The following is a 23,456-nucleotide window of genomic DNA, read 5'->3' as shown; positions in this document are numbered from 1 at the left end:
TTTTCGATAAAACTGATTACTATAGCACAATTGGCATGCGCAGAACCCATTATTCGACTCTGCGCATATTTATTATGCTATAGTAACCATTTATGTCAAAAGTGGTTACTATAGCATAATTGACATGCCCAGAGCCCATTATTCTACTCTGCGCATGTTTATTATGCTATAGTAACCATTTATGTCAAAAGTGGTTACTATAGCACAATTGACATGCACAGAACGCATTATTCGACTCTGCGCATGTTTATTATGCTATAGTAACCATTTATGTCAACAAATAAAAAGGTCGAAAATTGGCGATTTTTCGAAAATTTCCCTGTACTATAGTACAGGGATTTTTTCAAAAAGGACAAATTTTCGACCTTTTTATTTTTCGATAAAACTGATTACTATAGCACAATTGGCATGCGCAGAACCCATTATTCGACTCTGCGCATATTTATTATGCTATAGTAACCATTTATGTCAAAAGTGGTTACTATAGCACAATTGACATGCACAGAACGCATTATTCGACTTTGCGCATGTTAATTATGCTCTAGTAACCATTTATGTCAAAAGTGGTTACTATAGCACAATAGACATGCGCAGAACGCATTATTCGACTCTGCGCATGTTTATTATGCTATAGTAACCATTTATGTCAACAAATAAAACGGTCGAAAATTGGCGATTTTTCGAAAATTTCCCTGTACTATAGGTACAGGGATCTATAGTTCACTATGTCGGTCGGTCGGTCTGCCTGTCGGTTTGTCTGTCGGTCCGGTATCACTATGCGTTTTATCGCTTTCTGACCTTGTCTCAATATCAGTTTAATCTAGCTAAGTCAATTTTTCACAGTATATTCCTTATGGCCAGGAATCGATGTGGTTATGTTTTAACGGTGCGCAATAAAAAATTACGCGGTCTACGCACGATTTTACGAAATCACGTCTGTAATCATATCTTCACAACCATGAATCACTATTAAATAAAATTTGGTACTCATAAATTTCAGGGCATAAATCATCATATGGCAATACAATTACGTGCGTAGCGCATGTAACGCATGCGTACGCGCGCTTAAAATTTTCAAAATTTATTTTCGATGAAATAAGAGTACGTTTCAGGCAAGTTTAAGCGTTTACAAAAATTCCATGAGTGCGCAGATTTTTGCGCGCGCACTGCGCGTTAAATGTTATTGCGCACTCTTTTTGCCCGATTTCTGTTTTCTTGACTTACTTTTCAACTCGAAATTACGTTATACGAGCACGTCAAAAGTGACAGGCTACGCACGTGTAAATTAAAAAAATATAAATGTTTTTAAACATTTCAACATTTTTAAACATGTTCAGTAATTTCGGTCAGTTGGTAGGTTGGTCGGTCGGTCGGTAAACACTAATGAGCACGCGAATGCAGCCATCTATATGGCCTTGTTTGTATATAGATGATATCGACAGCCTCATAACAAAAGTGTCTAAGACATAATTTTTTTTTCTGCCTAACTCACTGCTTATATCAATATACTATATTTTTTGTGTTTCTGCCCAAGTCAGCTGTGTGACTTAGGCAATTAAGGGGGGCTGACTTATGATCTGCCTAACTCACTGCTTATCAGAGCCATATATATTTATATATATGGCTCTGCTGCTTATATCATTATACTGCCCTCTGTACATTATCTGAGTGCTTTTATATACATTTGCACATGCTCAGATCGTTTTTTGTGTTTCTGCCTAAGTCAGCTGTGTGACTTAGGCAATTAAGGAGAGGAGACTCATGATTTTTTAAATAAAATAAGAAATACATTTTTATAGTATATTTTTTATCCCATTTGTTACAAATTCTTTCTCTTTTATTGCTACTTTCCTTTTCTAAAATCATCAGTGTTAATTTTAATCTGAAGAGCTAATGCTATTAAATTTTGTTACTTAAAGGTAGCATTTTTTGTATATAGATGATATCGACAACCTCATAACAAAAGTGTCTAAGTCATAATTTTGTTTTTGTTTTTCTGCCTAACTCACTGCTTATATCAATATACTATATTTGTTGTGTTTCTGCCCAAGTCAGCTGTGTGACTTAGGCAATTAATGAGAGCTGACTTATGATCTGCCTAACTCACTGCTTATATCAATATACTATATTGTTTGTGTTTCTGCCTAAGTCAGCTGTGTGACTTAGGCAATTAAGGAGAGCTGACTTATGATCTGCCTAACTCACTGCTTATATCTTTATACTGCCCTCTGTACATTATCTGAGTGCCTTTATATACATTTGCACATGCTCAGATCGTGTTTTTGTGTTTCTGCCTAAGTCAGCTGTGTGACTTAGGCAATTAAGCAGAGGAGACTCATGATTTTTTAAATAAAATAAGAAATACATTTTTATAGTATATTTTTTAACCCATTTGTTACAAATTCTTTCTCTTTTATTGCTACTTTCCTTTTCTAAAATCATCCGTGTTAATTTTAATCTGAAGAGCTGATGCTATTAAATTTTGTTACTTAAAGGTAGCATTTTTTGTATATAGATGATATCGACAGCCTCATAACAAAAGTGTCTAAGTCATTAATTTTTTTTCTGCCTAACTCACTGCTTATATCAATATACTATATTTTTTGTGTTTCTGCCTAAGTCAGCTGTGTGACTTAGGCAATTAAAGAGAGCTGACTTATGATCTGCCTAACTCACTGCTTATATCAATATACTATATTTTTTGTGTTTCTGCCTAAGTCAGCTGTGTGACTTAGGCAATTAAGGAGAGCTGACTTATGATCTGCCTAACTCACTGCTTATATCAATATACTATATTTTTTTAGATTCTGCCTAAGTCAGCTGTGTGACTTAGGCAATTAAGGAGAGGAGACTCATAATGTTTTTAATAAAATAAGAAATACATTTTTATAGTATATTTTTTAACCCATTTGTTACAAATTCTTTCTCTTTTATTGCTACTTTCCTTTTCTAAAATTCATCAGTGTTAATTTTAATCTGAAGAGCTGATGCTATTAAATTTTGTTACTTAAAGGTAGCATTTTTTGTATATAGATGATATCGACAGCCTCATAAACAAAAGTGTCTAAGTCATAATTGTTTTTTTCTGGCTAACTCACTGCTTATATCAATATACTATATTTTTTGTGTTTCTGCCTAAGTCAGCTGTGTGACTTAGGCAATTAAGGAGAGCTGACTTATGATCTGCCTAACTCACTGCTTATATCTTTATACTGCCGTCTGTATATTATCTGAGTGCTTTTATATACATTTGCACATGCTCAGATCGTTTTTTTGTGTTTCTGCCTAAGTCAGCTGTGTGACTTAGGCAATTAAGCAGAGGAGACTCATGATTTTTTGAATAAAATAAGAAATACATTTTTATAGTATATTTTTTAACCCATTTGTTACAAATTCTTTCTCTTTTATTGCTACTTTCCTTTTCTAAAATCATCAGTGTTAATTTTAATCTGAAGAGCTGATGCTATTAAATTTTGTTACTTAAAGGTAGCATTTTTTGTATATAGATGATATCGACAGCCTCATAACAAAAGTGTCTAAGTCATAATTTGTTTTTTGTTTTTCTGCCTAACTCACTGCTTATATCAATATACTATATTTTTTTGTGTTTCTGCCTAAGTCAGCTGTGTGACTTAGGCAATTAAGGAGAGCTGACTTATGATCTGCCTAACTCACAGCTTATATCATTATACTGCCCTTTGTACATTATCTGAGTGCTTTTATATTCATTTGCACATGCTCAGATCGTTTTTTGTGTTTCTGCCTAAGTCAGCTGTGTGACTTAGGCAATTAAGGAGAGGAGAATCATGATTTTTAAATACAAAAAGAAATACATTTTTATAGTATATTTTTTAACCCATTTGTTACAAATTCTTTCTCTTTTATTGCTACTTTCCTTTTCTAAAATCATCAGTGTTAATTTTAATCTGAAGAGCTAATGCTATTAAATTTTGTTACTTAAAGGTAGCATTTTTTGTATATAGATGATATCGACAGCCTCATAACAAAAGTGTCTAAGTCATTATTTTTTTTTCTGCCTAACTCACTGCTTATATCAATATACTATATTTGTTGGGTTTCTGCCCAAGTCAGTTGTGACTTAGGCAATTAATGAGAGCTGACTTATGATCTGCCTAACTCACTGCTTATATCAATATACTATATTGTTTGTGTTTCTGCCTAAGTCAGCTGTGTGACTTAGGCAATTAAGGAGAGCTGACTTATGATCTGCCTAACTCACTGCTTATATCTTTATACTGCCCTCTGTACATTATCTGAGTGCTTTTATATACATTTGCACATGCTCAGATCGTGTTTTTGTGTTTCTGCCTAAGTCAGCTGTGTGACTTAGGCAATTAAGCAGAGGAGACTCATGATTTTTTAAATAAAATAAGAAATACATTTTTATAGTATATTTTTTAACCCATTTGTTACAAATTCTTTCTCTTTTATTGCTACTTTCCTTTTCTAAAATCATCCGTGTTAATTTTAATCTGAAGAGCTGATGCTATTAAATTTTGTTACTTAAAGGTAGCATTTTTTGTATATAGATGATATCGACTGCCTCATAACAAAAGTGTCTAAGTCATTAATTTTTTTTCTGCCTAACTCACTGCTTATATCAATATACTATATTTTTTGTGTTTCTGCCTAAGTCAGCTGTGTGACTTAGGCAATTAAAGAGAGCTGACTTATGATCTGCCTAACTCACTGCTTATATCAATATACTATATTTTTTGTGTTTCTGCCTAAGTCAGCTGTGTGACTTAGGCAATTAAGGAGAGCTGACTTATGATCTGCCTAACTCACTGCTTATATCAATATACTATATTTTTTAGATTCTGCCTAAGTCAGCTGTGTGACTTAGGCAATTAAGGAGAGGAGACTCATAATGTTTTTAATAAAATAAGAAATACATTTTTATAGTATAATTTTTAACCCATTTGTTACAAATTCTTTCTCTTTTATTGCTACTTTCCTTTTCTAAAATTCATCAGTGTTAATTTTAATCTGAAGAGCTGATGCTATTAAATTTTGTTACTTAAAGGTAGCATTTTTTGTATATAGATGATATCGACAGCCTCATAAACAAAAGTGTCTAAGTCATAATTGTTTTTTTCTGGCTAACTCACTGCTTATATCAATATACTATATTTTTTGTGTTTCTGCCTAAGTCAGCTGTGTGACTTAGGCAATTAAGGAGAGCTGACTTATGATCTGCCTAACTCACTGCTTATATCTTTATACTGCCGTCTGTATATTATCTGAGTGCTTTTATATACATTTGCACATGCTCAGATCGTTTTTTTGTGTTTCTGCCTAAGTCAGCTGTGTGACTTAGGCAATTAAGCAGAGGAGACTCATGATTTTTTTAAATAAAATAAGAAATACATTTTTATAGTATATTTTTTAACCCATTTGTTACAAATTCTTTCTCTTTTATTGCTACTTTCCTTTTCTAAAATTCATCAGTGTTAATTTTAATCTGAAGAGCTGATGCTATTAAATTTTGTTACTTAAGGGTAGCATTTTTTGTATATAGATGATATCGACAGCCTCATAAACAAAAGTGTCTAAGTCATAATTGTTTTTTTCTGGCTAACTCACTGCTTATATCAATATACTATATTTTTTGTGTTTCTGCCTAAGTCAGCTGTGTGACTTAGGCAATTAAGGAGAGCTGACTTATGATCTGCCTAACTCACTGCTTATATCTTTATACTGCCGTCTGCATATTATTTGAGTGCTTTTATATACATTTGCACATGCTCAGATCGTTTTTTTGTGTTTCTGCCTAAGTCAGCTGTGTGACTTAGGCAATTAAGCAGAGGAGACTCATGATTTTTTTAAATAAAATAAGAAATACATTTTTATAGTATATTTTTTAACCCATTTGTTACAAATTCTTTCTCTTTTATTGCTACTTTCCTTTTCTAAAATCATCAGTGTTAATTTTAATCTGAAGAGCTGATGCTATTAAATTTTGTTACTTAAAGGTAGCATTTTTTGTATATAGATGATATCGACAGCCTCATAACAAAAGTGTCTAAGTCATAATTTGTTTTTTGTTTTTCTGCCTAACTCACTGCTTATATCAATATACTATATTTTTTTGTGTTTCTGCCTAAGTCAGCTGTGTGACTTAGGCAATTAAGGAGAGCTGACTTATGATCTGCCTAACTCACAGCTTATATCATTATACTGCCCTTTGTACATTATCTGAGTGCTTTTATATTCATTTGCACATGCTCAGATCGTTTTTTGTGTTTCTGCCTAAGTCAGCTGTGTGAATTAGGCAATTAAGGAGAGGAGAATCATGATTTTTTAAATACAAAAAGAAATACATTTTTATAGTATATTTTTTAACCCATTTGTTACAAATTCTTTCTCTTTTATTGCTACTTTCCTTTTCTAAAATCATCAGTGTTAATTCTAATCTGAAGAGCTAATGCTATTAAATTTTGTTACTTAAAGGTAGCATTTTTTGTATATAGATGATATCGACAGCCTCATAACAAAAGCGTCTAAGTCATAATTTTTTTTTTCTGCCTAACTCACTGCTTATATCAATATACTATATTTGTTGTGTTTCTGCCCAAGTCAGCTTTGTGACTTAGGCAATTAAGGAGAGCTGACTTATGATCTGCCTAACTCACTGCTTATATCAATATACTATATTGTTTGTGTTTCTGCCTAAGTCATCTGTGTGACTTAGGCAATTAAGGAGAGGAGACTCATGATTTTTTAAATAAAATAAGAAATACATTTTGATTGATTTTTTAACCCATTTGTTACAAATTCTTTCTCTTTTATTGCTACTTTCCTTTTCTAAAATCATCAGTGTTAATTTTAATCTGAAGAGCTGATGCTATTAAATTTTGTTACTTAAAGGTAGCATTTTTTTGTATTTGTATATAGATGATATCGACAGCCTCATAACAAAAGTTTCTAAGTCATATTTTTTTTTCTGCCTAACTCACTGCTTATATCAATATACTATATTTTTTGTGTTTCTGCCTAAGTCACACAGCTGACTTAAGGAGAGCTGACTTATGATCTGCCTAACTCACTGCTTATATCATTATAAAAACTGATTGGCATGCGCAGAAGCCATTATTTGACTCTGCGCATGTTTATTATGCTATAGTAACCATTTATGTCAAAAGTGGCTACTATAGCATAATTGACATGCGCAGAACGCATTATTCGACTCTGCGCATGTTTATTATGCTTTAGTAACCATTTATGTCAACAAATAAAAAAGTCGAAAATTGGTGATTTTTCAAAATTTCCCTGTACTTATAGTACAGGGATTTTTTCAAAAAAGACAAATTTTCGACCTTTTTATTTTTCGATAAAACTGGTTACTATAGCACAATTGGCATGCGGAGAACCCATTATTCGGCTCTGCGCATGTTTATTATGCTATAGTAACCATTTATGTCAAAAGTGGTTACTATAGCACAATTGACATGCGCAGAACGCATTATTCGACTTTGCGCATGTTTATTATGCTATAGTAACCATTTATGTCAACAAATAAAAAGGTCGAAAATTTGCGATTTTTTGAAAATTTCCTTGTACTATAGTACAGGGATTTTTTCACAAAATAGCCAAATTTCGACCTTTTTTTTTTTATTTTTCGATAAAACTGGTTACTATAGCTTAATTGACATGCGCAGAGCCCATTATTCTACTTTGCGCATGTTTATTATGCTATAGTAACCATTTATGTCAAAAAATAAAAGGGTCGAAATTGGCGATTTTTTGAAAAAATCCCTGTACTATAGTACAAGGAAATTTTCAAAAAATCGCAAATTTTCGACCTTTTTATTTTTCTATAAAACTTTTTACTATAGCATAATTGACATGCGCAGAGTCAATTAGACGACCCTGCGCATGTTTATTATGCTATAGTAACCATTTATGTTAAAAAATAAAAGGACTGGTTACTATAGCATAATTGACATGCGCAGAGCCCATTAGACGACTCTGCGCATGTTTATTAAGCTATAGTAACCATTTATGTCAAAAAATAAAAGGGTCGAAAATTGGCTATTTTTCGAAAATTTCCCTGTACAGGGATTTTTTAAAAAAATAGCAAAATTTCGACCTTTTTATTTTTCGATAAAACTTATTACTATAGCATAATTGACATGCGCAGAGGCAATTATTCGACTCTGCGCACGTTTATTATGCTATAGTAACCATTTATGTCAAAAAATAAAAGGGTCGAAAATTGCCTATTTTTCGAAAATTTTCCTGTACTATAGTACAGGGATTTTTTCTAAAAATTGCCAAATTTCGACCTTTTTATTTTTCGATAAAACTGGTTACTATAGCATAATTGACATGCGCAGAGTCCATTAGACGACTCTGCGCATGTTTATTATGCTATAGTAACCATTTATGTTCAAAAATAAAAGGACTGGTTACTATAGCATAATTGACATGCGCAGAGCCCATTATTCGTCTCTGCGCATGTTTATTATGCTATAGTAACCCTTTATGTAAAAAAATAAAAGGGTCGAAAATTGCCTATTTTTCGAAAATTTCAATAATTGATAATTATACGATAATATTGCCATATATGCACATATATTGTTTTATCATCATTTCATAGAGCCATAGTAATCTATAATTATAGTAGAATTTTTCGAAATTTGGCCATTTTTCGAAAACTTGCGAAATTTCGACCTTTCTATTTAAAAATTTGTTCAGCACATGTTACCTCAATGCAGTAAATATTTTGTTTATATATTATATTACTGTGTCATAGGATCAAATCTATATGAAAAAGAGGGCCGACATTCATCCAAACTTTGTTATATGACACCCGACAATACCAAATACTAATGTTCTATACAACACAAGTCTAACTAGTGAGTACAATTTTATTCATCTGAGTGCAAAAACCTATCATCACTATATAGTGAGAAGACAGACATCAAAACCCATTTACCGGAATTACATAAATTTATCAGAGTAATAATGTAAGCTGTCACATACCAATATTAAATGTTTTTACTAATACCATTAGCATACAGTCTCCTGTGCAATGTATTTGATTTGATTTGATGTTACTTTCGTTCTATAGATCCGTTATATGTAGTGTTTGGACGTATTGCCTCTCCTGTTGGGCTGGTAATGTTACCGGAGGGAATAAAGGACGCCTTGAAACTTTCATCCGTCGGGCTGGTAAAATGATTGGTCTGGAACTGCCTTCCTTTACCGATGTGCACCTAGAAAACCTCCAGAAAGATTTCGAACGCATTGAGTCGGATGCCTCTCATCCTCTCCACAAAGTGATCATAGACCAACTTAATTCAAGTGGTAGATTGAGGCTCCTCAGTGTGAAAACAAATCGATTTGCTAAATCCTTTATTCCCTCCGGTATCATCCAGTACAACAGGAAGTCAAGAAGATAATTTTATATTGTAATTTTTTAGATGTTTTTATATGAATGGTTTTATGCTATATTTGTTTTTATAGTGTTTTCTTTGTTATTATGACGAGCAATGAATTTCCTTTTTGAGGATCAATAAAATCTTATCTTATCTTATCTTACAACATGGTTGTCTAAAATATTCACAAACCCCAACATTTAACTCATACTTCACTAGAATCAGTATTATTTAGTATCAAAATAATTTTATATTACAAAGTACAATTTTTAAACGTGCATGTGATTATCATGTGACATGACGATGATAAACATTGCTAATTACATGTGGTCATCAGATGTTGAGGATTGTGATCACATGACAGAGTAAGAATTTCACATGATATTTACATGATAGAGCAATAGGTTCACATGATATTCACATGATAGAGCAAGAATTTCACATGAAATTCACATGATAGAGCAATAAGTTCACATGATATTCACATGACAGAGCAAGAATTTCACATGAAATTCACATGATAGAGCAATAGGTTCACATGATATTCACATGATAGAGCAATAGGTTCACATGATATTCACATGATAGAGCAATAGGTTCACATGATATTCACATGATAGAGCAATAAGTTCACATGATATTCACATGACAGAGCAAGAATTTCACATGAAATTCACATGATAGAGCAATAGGTTCACATGATATTCACATGATAGAGCAAGACTTTCACATGATATTCACATGATAGAGCAATAAGTTCACATGAAATTCACTCAATAATCACATGGCATTCAGATCACATGATAATCACATTACTGAATTTAAAAAAGGCCACAGTGTACGAGTTGGACCATTGTATGGTGAACAACTCTGGAACAACAACATTTAAACAAAGATTGACAAAAACAATAACGAAAATGAAATAGTAAAAGTTAAGTAACATTGGTACAACATTAAATGTCAAGGTTTTAACATAAATTTAATGTCCTTACATAAAAATTATTTTGTAATGTCCTCAAATATTATTAATTCAATTAATGTAACTTTTCACACCTATGCAAAGAATTGTGATAATTATTGTTTATCTTGATCCAGGGATTTGGGGGATTTGGGGATTGGGGGATTTGGGGGTTGGGGGGTGGTGGAGGGTTGGGTTTGTTAGGCCTCCCCTGTGTACAAAATCCTGGAATCACCCCTGGTTAAGTATCCTTGAAAGGTGAGAAATGTCATACTTAGTCCATGTGTACAGGGGCTTAGGCATCATATAAAACTCAAACTGATCCAAAATAATTAAGTATTTCATACTATAAAGGTTAAATATTTCATATAGTTTGCAAACAAAATATTTAAAGCAAAATTAAATTGTACATAATATTGAAAAATCTGTGTATTAACAAAACCAAAATTCCCTACGACGACGCTCAAAAGCTTATAGTATAAAAAATGTACTCAAAATACGCCATATTCCACTCTGTCAAGTAGTCTGTCTTGCAATCACTGCATCGCCAACTGTACTCTCGTTAAGATGTTTAAATTATCCATGTGATCAAGCCAAGCTAATGCATAGTTACAAAATACAGACAGAGGAAAAATGGCAAAAGGCTTCCTACTTTCTAGGAGTTTTATGTGGTTAAGTTATTGAATTGAATTGATAACTTTACTTCAGAATAAATATTCCATATACTATCAGATAGTCTATATTGTTTTGACAACTCTTATCTCACTTTGTAACATGACCACAGCCATTTTCCTCTGACTGAACATGACTTTTGCGGGGTACGAAAGTTGGCAGAGTACAGATTGAAAAACAGATTTCTTGATTCATAAAAAAAGTCTTAAAAAAACTACAAACTTTTTCTGTATATAATATATGTACAGCGTTATCGGAATGATACAAGTATGGATATAAATTCATAATCTGGGTAAAATATAACATTAATATTATTTTTCTTATAATAGTTTGACTAAATATTAAATTCATTTCTTTGTTATGCTCACTCATTCATAATAATGTATATAAAATCATTTTGGAATCATAATATCTTTGGAATCTACACCTCAAGTGTTTGATTAGAGTTACAAAATGTAAGCTTCAAACACCAAATCCAGCAGATGAAGGCATTTTACTTCTAACAAGTACCGTATTTATTTCAATAAACGCCAAGGAGAGCTTTTAGGAGGGCTTTACATTTAGAGGTGTCATATATGGTAACAAATTATAATATAAAATTCTACTACAAATAGAAATGTGTTATATTATTGTATTGTGCGTATATGATTTCTAGATGGCCTTTTATTCCAAACAATGTTCCATGAGGGTGGGGTATTTGCAAGTGGGGAGAGAGATTATTTGAGGGCTGCAGTTACAAAGCAGGGCGTTTATTTGAATAATTACGGTAATGAACAAAAGCCAATTCCACCAAAGACAAGAATATTGCAACTACTAATTTGTATATAACATAAAATGATCTGTGTGTATAATATAAATCTAGTATTGTATACTTCAACAACAAAACTTACTTAAACACAGTTTGTCAATGAAGGTGGACGAGACAGAGGGCGCTAGGCAACAATTAACGGCTCGTCGTCGGAAAATCCACGGATCATTGGCGAGTCTTCATCTTCTCCTAAAAAATATTAAAAAGAAAAAACGGTAAAAATATTTAGTCATGATTTATGTAAAAAACAAATTCGCATAAAATGAAAAAAAAACCCTTTTTTATAAAACAAATAAATTTACCAAGGTCATCGCCGTCTGGACCTGTGAAAGTGGCAGTTCCAGCAGCGGGGTCGTAGTGACTGTTGGCAAACGACATGAAGCTCCTCTGCAGACGCTGATGTCGAACAACAAAGTAGCCAAGCGTGACCACGAGAATGAGAATAAGGATGACGACAACGGGAACAGCCGTTTCAAGTAACAAGCTGTTTTTCTTGCCATTGTGTGTAGCTGGAGGATCTGTGTGAAACAAGGTATGTACAACAAAAATAAAGAGCTTTTGAAGCTGGAGGATTTGTGTGAAACAAGGTATGTACAAAAAAAATAAAGAGCTTTTGAAGCTGGAGGATCTGTGTGAAACAAGGTATGTACAACAAAAATAAAGAGCTTTTGAATTTAATTTATGTTCAAATGTTTTCCACCTTCAAAATAAAAAAAAAAAAATGTATGACACTCACCAACAGCAGTATCCAGTGAACTGTCCACTTTCTCAATGTTTGATTTTTTTCCATAAAACCCTTGATAGTAACCAGTTGTAATATAATAATAGTAGGTGGTATTTGGATCAATGTTTTTATCCAGGTAGTACGCGTCTGTGGTATTCCAAATAATAGTTGCGTTGTATTTTGTTAGTCCTCTATACAGAGTGTATGTCTACAAAATATTAAATTTCATTTAATTCAAGTACCAATCATAACATAATTTTTAAATGCAGGTTCTATGTAAACATCAAACGTAACTAAATGTTGGTATTGGACTCTTCGGCCCCTGAAATGTTTAAGTCTGGGATGTTTAGACCCCTGGGATGTTTAGACCCCTGGGATGTTTTGACCCCTGGGATGTTTTGACCCCTGGGATGTTTTGACCCCTGGGTTGTTTTGGCCCCTGTGAAAGTTATCAAGTTTTAGTCCTTACAGAGGTTGACTACCGTTTGTTTTCTAAATGTTATTTAAATGCTTTTCACATTAAAAATAAATATCAACAGTAGAGAGTGTGCTATGCATTATATACAACAACTGATTATTAAAATTCAATTCAATTCAATTCAATTCAATTTCTTTATTGCTGCAAATGCCATCAAGGGTTAATATCCGCTTAAACATACATCATCATACAAACATAATTATACATATTTACATTTAAAATTTAAAAACATAAAAATTATAGTCATTACTACTGTAGTAGTAAAATCAATATCTATATCTTGAAATAAATTGGTTCTTTTTTATTTTTTGTTTACCCTGTGGTCCGAAACGTCACAAGCTGAAAACGTCTCTTTGTCTACGGCTTTTAACTTAGATTAACAAGCACAGGCGCATGTGTTAGGCTATACAAACTGTACAAAAATACATTCATAATGTACTAACCTCTGGGATAGGTGTGTCCAATTCTTTGTAGAATGATTTCTCTGGTGCGTGCCAGTTAAGAAGGATGCCCTCAATTAAAACTTGAACAAACAGGTCTGGTGGTTCTTGTGTTTCTGTCATTGGGACACAAGAATAATGTCATCAAATAGGAAATAAATTGTTTGGAAAATAAAAAATTTTAGGTTGTGAAATTTAAAAACATGGATTCATGGACAATTAAACATATGCTGAATTTTTTACAAGCCAGAGATACTCTGGGCAAGCAAATCTGTTTGCTCATCCATTTGGGCAAGCAAATCGTTTGCTCGCTACTCTGGGCAAGCAAATCTGTTTGCTCATCCATTTGGGCAAGCAAATCGTTTGCTCGCTACTCTGGGCAAGCAAATCTGTTTGCTCACCACTCAGGGCAAGCAAATCTGTCTGCTCATCCATTTGGGCAAGCACATCCGTTTGCTCGCCTATCTGGGCAAGCACATCCGTATGTTTGCCCTGACTATTGTTATGTGATTTGAGCTAGTAAAATGTATAGCTGAGCTATTTAGACAATATAAAGAGATGTTTACCTGTGCTACACTGCACCCTCTGAGTTCGTGTTGCCTTTTGAGCATTAAGAGAAACATCAATCACGTAGTTGGCTGATGGCACTAGGCCTGTCAAGTTGTAGTCTACATTAGATTTGTACATCTTATTGGTTGTTGCATTCTGCGGTGGTCCATCAGTTTTATTTGGATATCTAGTATTGTAATGTATTTGGTAATCCTGCAAATAAAACAACATTTCTCATGGTATTAAATAAATTCATCTGGTTCCGAAATACAATGCAAACGGTGTGGCTACACAGCGTCTCCAAGATTGTACAGACAAATCAAAAGCTGACAGTATGTCAAACAAAACACCACTAAAGGTATTTATATTATTTGTGTCTGTTTTAAGGTTTAACAAATTGTAATAATTGTCCAGTTTGTAACATTTCTCATTATTAAATTATTGCGCCACTATTGTTTGGGTCCCACTTTCATAGTCTCCTGCAGTTTTTTTATCCAAATTCTGGTTTATACATTTGTTTTATCTCAATGAAATAATTAAAATAAAATTGATTATACTCAGAATATTACTGATTGAGAAGAACAATAAAAAAAATCCTTACCAGTGGCTCAAGTACTTCATCTCTAGGAGATTCCCAATTTAAAGAGATGGAAAAGAAGCTGTTACCAAAACATTTTAATTCGCGTGGTGGAAGAGTATAATCTGAACATACAAAAAAGAAAAACAATAATTATATATTGTGGTCACTCAGTGTGGGGTACTGTACATCAGTCAGAATCTTTCAAACAGTATGCATGGTTGATATTAGGAGGCTTTTTATTGACCTATGACCGTTGCCTGGTAACCATGACAAACGTGTCAAAGAATAGCGTTAAGAAGCACCCCCCAACTTCCCAGCATGTGTACGACAAATTAACATAACCTAACTCACAAAGCTCACTTTATGTGACAACAAAATGTGATGTGCCCATATATGGACATGATGTCATATCACTACCATATTTGGGTATATCACACTTATTTTGTCAAACTAGTTAATGTTAATCTTTACTTACTAAAATTTGTTCTCAGCGCAATGATGTTTGACTTTTGAGTGTATTCACAATTCTGATCTTGTACACTCACTGCAAAGTAATATTCGACCCCTGACCTCAGGTTAGTTATTGTATAGGTCGTCTTTATGGTGACTTCATTTGCCGATGTCGTCTTTTTCATAACTTCGCCACTCTCGGTCCAAAATATTTTATAGGTCGTCTAGATATGATGAAAAAAGTTTGTATTGGGACTTTAAAACTAGGCTAATATTTATCAAAATCAACTATAGTATAACCTAACAAATCTACTCTACTTTAAGCAGTGCTCAATTTGATTAATTGATTTTGAAAGAATATTTTTTCATACCCAAAGGGCTTGTGACAATTTGCTACAGTTCAATTGCAAGGTAGTTGCTTAAAAAATAAATGACTACAGCATGACCTACATTTTATGAATGGTATGGGCAAAACCCATATAATCTAGGTTGAGCTTAAATTGACTCAACATGTAAATCCTATAGCTAAGGTTAGGCCTAGAATGAACACACTTTTGAATGAATGGACAATACACTTACATCTTTAGTGGCATTTGTTGGGGCATGCCATCGCAGGGTCACCTCAGTGTCCTTTAGGACTTCACCCGTTAAATTGAGAGGTGCCTGTGGAAACTTTCCAGTTGTATTACCATCAGCAAATGAATGAGGTCCAACAGAGTAAGCATTTGCGGCAGCAACCTCAAACGAGTAATATGTACCTGAACAAAGCTTATTCACTACAAGATAAATATATCAAAATGTGCCAACTGTGAAACAGTTTTGCGATTGGAAAAAGTTGACCCTTCTGCTACATACACAGATACTTGTGATTTCACTTTAGTTAGTTTGATAAAAAAGTTGATCTTCATGCATTTTAACACATTCTTAACAGGTTAGAGAGACAAACTAAAACTGCAAATGGTAAAGCTTGAAAAAAATATAAAAAAATACGGAGACCTTCTATAAGTAAAAAGTAAAACACTGATGATCAATAATATTGAACTTTGACAAGTGTACTGACCTGTGACCTCTGTTGTCTTAATAGCCTCATTATAGCGGTCTTGATATCGAACCTTACCTTCCCACAATGCTGATGAGATAAGCAAGACGTAGTTCTGCACAAAAACATACATAGACCAACTGAATATAAGTATATGCAAAATCCTTCGTTGTAAATAGCATTCATATTTTTAATTCTAATGAAAGACGATAATGCAATTTTTAAATAGTTTTACATTTTTAACAGTTTTTTCTATTTTCAACTTTTTATCTTGTATTTTAATCTGTTATAATACTGCATGTTTTAAATTGTTGCAACATTTTTATGTTTGTTTTTTATTGTTGTTTTAATCTACCAAGCAAAGTGAATTTCCATTTTTATGGACAAATAAAATTTCTTGAATCTTGAATGCATAATAAAGACATATTATAATAAGTGTTTAAAATATAAACTTTTAGTTAAAGATGTATTTTCCCCCTGAAAAAAACATTTTTTCTTGTTGAATATGTCATTTTAATGTCACATAATAATAATAGTAACTGTAATTGTAAGCAAGTTTGTTACATCCATCTGGTACAGATAGCTGTATTATTAAATATTTGAATTCCAATTCAAAGACAAATGTCCCCGACAGGGCTAGTAAAATCTACAATACTCTAGTGGTAGTGAATAAATTAGAAATGGGAATAAACATAAAACACAAAAATGCAGAGAATGTAAGTACCTCAATATCAGCACTGGTATCTGGTGCTTCCCACGACAGATGAAGACTATTATCAACCGGGTTGTCGATCTTGAAGGATGTTGGGCTAGTACTGATCACTAGAAAACAAGACAATTATCATCAACAAAAATCACAATCCCAACTTTATTTACTTTTGAGAATCATTTTATATTATCGTTCCTCTAACTTTTATGTTTCTTATTTATCTTCTGTATGTACAGTTGATAAGGCCAACAGAGTTTCACTATGGAATAATAAAGTTTTTATTGAATGATTGAATAAATTGATTTGTAATTTCAATGAATTGTTCTATTGTTTGTTTTTGTCAAAAAAGTGTGATGTTCCCAAATATGGTAGTGATATGCCCAAATATGGTAGTAATATGACATCATCATGTCCATATATGGGCACATCATATTTTGTTGTTTGATAGTGTAGACAGAGCTTTCAACTAGAGGCTTCCACCAGGTGACAGCATATCAGTGCCATTTTAGGTCGTGTGTAGACTCTTACACCAGAGCAAACCCCCTACCCATCTTCAAAGGTGTACTACGAAAAATGTTACTTACCACGGTCACCATCATTTGTTGTTGTTATACTTGCATTGACAAATGGACCAAACCCACCATTTGTTTGTGCCCGAACCTGCAAACAAATTGAAATAACAGAATAAAAACAAGAGTAAAGCTTTGTCTACACTATCAAACTAGTTTGACAAAAAAGTGTGATGTGCTCAAATATGGTAGTGATATGATGTCATCATGTCCATATATGGGCACATCACATTTTGCTGTCACATAAAGTTTGATAGTGTAAACAGAGCTTTAGACACAGAGATCAGAAGACAAAGTTAGGTACAATGAAACAGAGACAGTACATTGAAACTCAGGTTCACTCTAAAACTTTGCAACTCATTTATTCATTCATCCATCTACTTGTTTCTCATTTTATTTAGTTAAGGATCCAGGTAAAGCTCAGTCTACACTATCAAACTTTATTTAGTTTGATAGTGTAGACAGAACTTAAGACGAGGCTAGTTGTAGTTCAATTATTATTTCCAAACAAAATATTATACTCTTTCTATATTTCACTTTTTCTGTATTTCTTGTTCAGTTAATATCAAATGTCACTTTAACTTAAGTAAAATTTTAAATTGAGGTCACACTAAACGATCAGTTCCTTCACTGAAACTACATACAAGATACAAGATACAAGAAAACTTTATTTTCAAAGGCCAAACATGCTTGCTGCAAGAACTCACCACACTACAACATAAATAAATACTAAACTGAAACATTATCTTAAAAATCTACAGTTGAACTCATGGATTGCATTTACTAGGAAGGAGTTTCTGTGTCGATTAGTATGACCCTTAAGAGGCCTAATCCTACCTGACCTTTGATACACAATATACTGATTTAGAGGGTGTTTTGTATTGTTTATGATCTTTTCAAAATGCTTATATAAATAGTCAGTATGTATATCATCGACGTGTTTTACATTTACACGTTTTACAATTACTCTGCCAGCTCGTTTCATAACTTTCTTAAATTTATCCTTGTTTATTCCTGATAGACTGGCAAACCAGACAATGCAGTTGTAAAAAGAACACTTACAATAACACTAGAGAAAAATAAATAAAGAATATCCTCACTAACCCTGAAGTTTTTCAAATTTCTGAGAAAATACAGGTGCTGATTAGCTTTCTTAGTAAGGTATATTTTATTAGGCTTCCAACAAATGTCCTTATCTATAATGGTACCAATATAGTACTACAGAGGCAACCCTCAATAACAACACATACCAATACCAATAAACACAATAATAACATTGGTTGTACAAAATATATTATTTTCAATATGTTTTTCAATACTCACTTTGAACATGTATTGGTTATTGAATTCCAAATCAGATATTAAAGTTGATAAAGAATTAGCAGGAACAGTTTTGTGAGAGACACCAATAAAAGGATTATAAATGTACTCAACCTGAATGAAAAATGAATATTCATAATTTAAATTATAATAATGAATACATAAATAATTAGTATCAGATTACTTATTAATCATGTTGAAAAACATATTACTATTGATTCTGATAGTGTTTGATAGTTATAAATGTTTTGCATTAAGATGAGAAAGATTTCAAGTAATCTACATATATTTACTCTATTTCTATGTAAGTGGCGAGTTTCCCCGCTGTTAGAATTAAAAAAACTGTGGTGATAAATGGAGAAAACAAAATCATTAAAAAAATGTAGTTACAACTGCAGTAAAATAATGTCATGATTCTTTAGCTGTATTTACCTGATAACTCAAAAGGTTTCCATTAATATTTAATGGTGCTATCCAAGTTAAATTTACAGTAGCTCTAGCTTTTTGATCTGCAATGTTTACAACCTCCAAGTTCCTTGGCGCACCAGGAACTTTAGAAATAAAAGATTATGACTAATTTGGTTAGGTCATGGTGACATTGACAATTTATTTAATTTTCTTTGTACATAACACATTTTAAAACGACAATAATAAAAAATGTGATTTAAACAAAGAAAAGGTGAAACTTCTTCAGGTATATGCTTACAAAAGAAAGAACCCCATTTTAATATCAATAAACAAAAATTATAATATAATTAAATAATAATTGCAGAAGGCTGTGCACCAAAACACAACACTAATTGATTGTTAATACAGAATAATAGGTTTACATAGGATATGAAGCCTGAACAGAAAAATTACATCTATGAATTGCTTAAAGAAGAAATTGAAACTTAAGCTTACCCCCTTCGTCCGTGGAGACAGACAAACTTGTTACTCGTTCATATGTCACATTAGTTTTGACCTTGACACTGAATTCGTACTTGGTAAAAGGTTTCAAGTCGCCCCATATGTATGCAGAAATATACTGACTAACTGATTTTGATTCAGTAGGCCATTGATGCGAGGATGATTCTCTATAAAAAATTAAATAAATGTTTTGGTTGTAGTCTATATAAACTTTGTTATCTTCACTAATTTATCTATATAAACTTTGTTGTCTTCACTAATTTGTCTATATATACTTTGTTGTCTTCACTAATTTGTCTATATAAACTTTGTTGTCTTTATTCATTTATCTATATAAACTTTGCTGTCTTCACTAATTTGTCTATATAAACTTTGTTGTCTTCATTCATTTGTCTATATAAACTTTGTTGTCTTCACTAAGTTGTCTATATAAACCTTGTTGTCTTTATTCATTTGTCTATATACACTTTGTTGTCTTCACTAAGTTGTTTATATAAACCTTGTTGTCTTTATTCATTTGTCTATATACACTTGGTTGTCTTCACTAATTTGTCTATATAAACCTTGTTGTCTTTATTCATTTGTCTATATACACTTTGTTGTCTTCACTAATTTGTCTATATAAACCTTGTTGTCTTTATTCATTTGTCTATATACACTTTGTTGTCTTCACTAATTTGTCTATATAAACCTTGTTGTCTTTATTCATTTGTCTATATAAATTTTTTTGTCTTCACTAATTTGTCTATATAAACCTTGTTGTCTTTATTCATTTGTCTATATAAACTTTGTTGTCTTCATTCATTTGTCTATATAAACTTTGTTGTCTTCACTAATTTGTCTATACAAACTTAGTTGTCTTCAATAATTATACTCTTTACACATACCTCTTTTGTAGTTCATATGTATATAATTGATTTGGCGGTGGTTGTGGAGCATTCCAAAGTATTTTAATAGATGTACTTGATTGAGGTAATACTTTCAGGTTTCTCACAACATAACCAAATACTATTGAGAAGAACAAAAACAAACATTTGCCATAACACCATGGATATTAAGCCATATGGCAACGTTAAGCTCTGTCTACACTATTAAACTAGTTTGATGTGCCCAAATACGGTAGTGATATGCCAAAATATGGTAGTGATATGACATCATCATGTTCATATATGGGCACATCACAAGTTTGATAGTGTAGACAGAGCTTTACAATGTCATTGAACATCTGTATCATGACATCTTACTTGTAGATACTTACAACAACCGTGTTCATCCGAATTATCAGCGCAATTCGTTATGCCATTGCAGACTTGGTCAACTGGAATACACAGCTCTCCATCCCTACATTGAAATTGATTTTCAGAGCATGGGGCCTGGGTTGTTCCATGTATATCTGAAAATGATGAATTATGTCCATTAATACCATACACATAGAGGCTACGGCGGCTTGAATATTTCATTTTCCTTTCGAGGGGTGTCCATATTGGGAATAATGGCATATGTAGAGTCTATACAGGTAGGGATCTCACAAAATAGACAAGAGCAACATTTACTTAATAAACAGGTTAACCGTAATATGTTTCAACAACCAGGAACTCATTTACAGCTGAGTGGACTGGGAGTTGTTCTTTTAAAGAATTGAACCCGGGTCTTTCTGTATGATAGTCGAGTGGTCTACCACTCGACCCCCTCAATTTCTACTACTTACGGCAATCTTTTTCATCACTATTATCTATACAATCACTGTAACCATCACATTTATAACCGGAAGGAATGCATTGTCCATTTTTACATCTGAATTGGTTACGATTGCAGGGCCCAGACGGAGTAGTCCACCAATACCACGTAGGCATTGGCGTTGTAGGTTGGCAGTTTTGCTCATCATACCCATTTCCACAATCATCGGATCCATCACACAAATACCAATTCCAGACGCAGCGAGTAAGCGCTCCTGGCCCGCACCATGTCCGGTAAAAACCGCAGGTGTAAGGTTCAGTAGTAGAAGGATAAGAAGTGGGTCCTAAACAGAACAAAGGAAAGAACAGTAAAAACATCAGTAATCATTGTCATATATTCATATTAGCAATGTAACAACTGGATTGGAGACTAATAAAAGAGATGGCTGCTGAACATTATCATATGGTCTAATTTGTTAGTGAAATACTTAGTGTTATACATTGACTGAGCACAATAGTTAACACTATTGCAGCTCCATTTCTTTGGAACCAACTTCTCGAACATGTTAAATCTGCAAGACCTTTATCATCAGCTTGACTTTGACTTTACTACATGATTTCATTCATTGCATTATGTCAATGCGCCAAGAGCATCTAATTTGTGATGGAAACCGACGCAATATAATATTCATATATATATTTATGAATTAATGTTCATTGCCTAATGTGTTTATATTTATTATTACTAATACTCCATAAACAGTATCTATTGGTGGGCCTATCACAGGGTACAATAGTCTCAATACTTGATTCGTTTTAAAGGTTATGGAATAGTTTTTGACCATGTTCATTCATAAACAATAATTCTCTGATCTTGTCAATCGAAAACTGTGAATAAATATATAATGAGTGCATGTACACTTGTCCACAGCAGACCGATAAGCATGGCCTAGTTTGTATGTATCCTGTATTAAACTGACTTACTGTAACAATGTCTTTCATCAGACATGTCTCCACAGTCATTGTCACCGTCGCATTGCCATGTTAATGGTATGCAACGTCCACCATTGCATGTAAACTCTTGTGAATCGCAGCTGTAACTTGGAGAGGTCCATGGGAACGACGTACCTGTGGTATCAATGTATCATATTAGACTAGTATATTCCCATGAGGTGTGGCACCAGGAGAGGCCTGGCACTAGGAAAGACATATCTGCGGTCTCAATGTATCATATTAAACTCTGTCTATAATATCAAACTTTTTAGAAATGTGATGTGTCCATATATGGACATGGTGATGTCATATTACTACCATATTTGGGCATATCACTACCATATTTAGGCACATCACACTAGTTTGATAGTGTAGACAGAGCTTTAATTCAGCAGGTTACTTACTACAATCATATTCATCTGAATAGTCGTCGCAATCATAAATTCCATCACATTTCCAATCATACTGAATACAGCCACCACTCAAACAGGTAAACTGATTACTAGCACAACTGCTGGTGATATTCCAGTGTGGCTCGAATGTCGTCCACATCATTGTTGCTATACATAAAGGTAAAGAAAACAAATAATACATGGTATATGTTCTACATTTAAAGAACATTTGAATAGTGTGTATTTCTGTATATATTAGCCCTGAACCCAAAGGGTTGGTATTGTAATATTACAAATATTGTACCAACATGTTATTTACTAAATGATCACAAAAATTAGAAAAGTTTTTCTTGCTTGATAGAGTATTAAATTAAAAAGAAAGTAAGTATAGTTTTCTACTTAAGCAAACACTTACGGCAATCATCTTCATCGCTACCATCGAAGCAATCAAACTCTCCGTCACACTTGTAGATTCCGTAAATACACTGTCCGCTGTCGCACGTGAACTGGTAGCCTAAACATGATGGCTCAACTGTATCGGATAAAGACATTGGATTCAATTAGTCTGTAGTTTCACATTCAATTAAAAATTAATTTATTCCTAAAAACACAGTGACATTTTCTTCTATAATAATAATAATAACTTATAGAAAAGCTCTAATTGTGAGGGTCCAACATAGAGAAAGAGGTTCAATCCTGACTTTCATCATAAGCATGGCATTGAGATTGCTAGTAGCTATTTTGACATCACACCAATAATAGCATCAGCTTCTTTTTTGTTTTCGT

At 32.9% G+C, this 23,456-nt stretch overlaps 1 protein-coding gene across 1 annotated transcript in view; it reads right to left on the bottom strand.

Annotated features, from left to right (window-relative positions):
* Positions 1-8,876: 8,876 nt before the first annotated feature.
* LOC140057343 (sortilin-related receptor-like) overlaps positions 8,877-23,456 on the bottom strand; it is a 33,994-nt gene continuing 19,414 nt past the window's right edge. The window contains exons 24-43 of the mRNA XM_072102964.1: positions 23,086-23,202; positions 22,683-22,838; positions 22,270-22,413; positions 21,318-21,629; positions 20,868-21,002; positions 20,497-20,617; positions 19,604-19,776; positions 19,133-19,251; positions 18,704-18,814; positions 17,396-17,471; positions 16,827-16,924; positions 16,124-16,217; positions 15,643-15,839; positions 15,089-15,287; positions 14,635-14,735; positions 14,051-14,246; positions 13,488-13,600; positions 12,579-12,774; positions 12,145-12,360; positions 8,877-12,031 (exon numbers count right to left, since the gene is read on the bottom strand). Of these exons, the coding sequence (XP_071959065.1) occupies positions 11,967-12,031; positions 12,145-12,360; positions 12,579-12,774; positions 13,488-13,600; positions 14,051-14,246; positions 14,635-14,735; positions 15,089-15,287; positions 15,643-15,839; positions 16,124-16,217; positions 16,827-16,924; positions 17,396-17,471; positions 18,704-18,814; positions 19,133-19,251; positions 19,604-19,776; positions 20,497-20,617; positions 20,868-21,002; positions 21,318-21,629; positions 22,270-22,413; positions 22,683-22,838; positions 23,086-23,202 (2,939 nt within the window). The 3' untranslated portion in view covers positions 8,877-11,966. The remainder of the gene's footprint in view (positions 12,032-12,144; positions 12,361-12,578; positions 12,775-13,487; positions 13,601-14,050; positions 14,247-14,634; positions 14,736-15,088; positions 15,288-15,642; positions 15,840-16,123; positions 16,218-16,826; positions 16,925-17,395; positions 17,472-18,703; positions 18,815-19,132; positions 19,252-19,603; positions 19,777-20,496; positions 20,618-20,867; positions 21,003-21,317; positions 21,630-22,269; positions 22,414-22,682; positions 22,839-23,085; positions 23,203-23,456) is intronic.

This window comes from Antedon mediterranea, chromosome 8 (genome assembly GCF_964355755.1).
Source record: "Antedon mediterranea chromosome 8, ecAntMedi1.1, whole genome shotgun sequence".
Lineage (NCBI taxonomy): Eukaryota > Metazoa > Echinodermata > Crinoidea > Comatulida > Antedonidae > Antedon > Antedon mediterranea.
The sequence above is the reverse complement of the archived record's forward strand: the minus strand, read 5'-3'. Positions and strand labels throughout refer to the sequence as shown.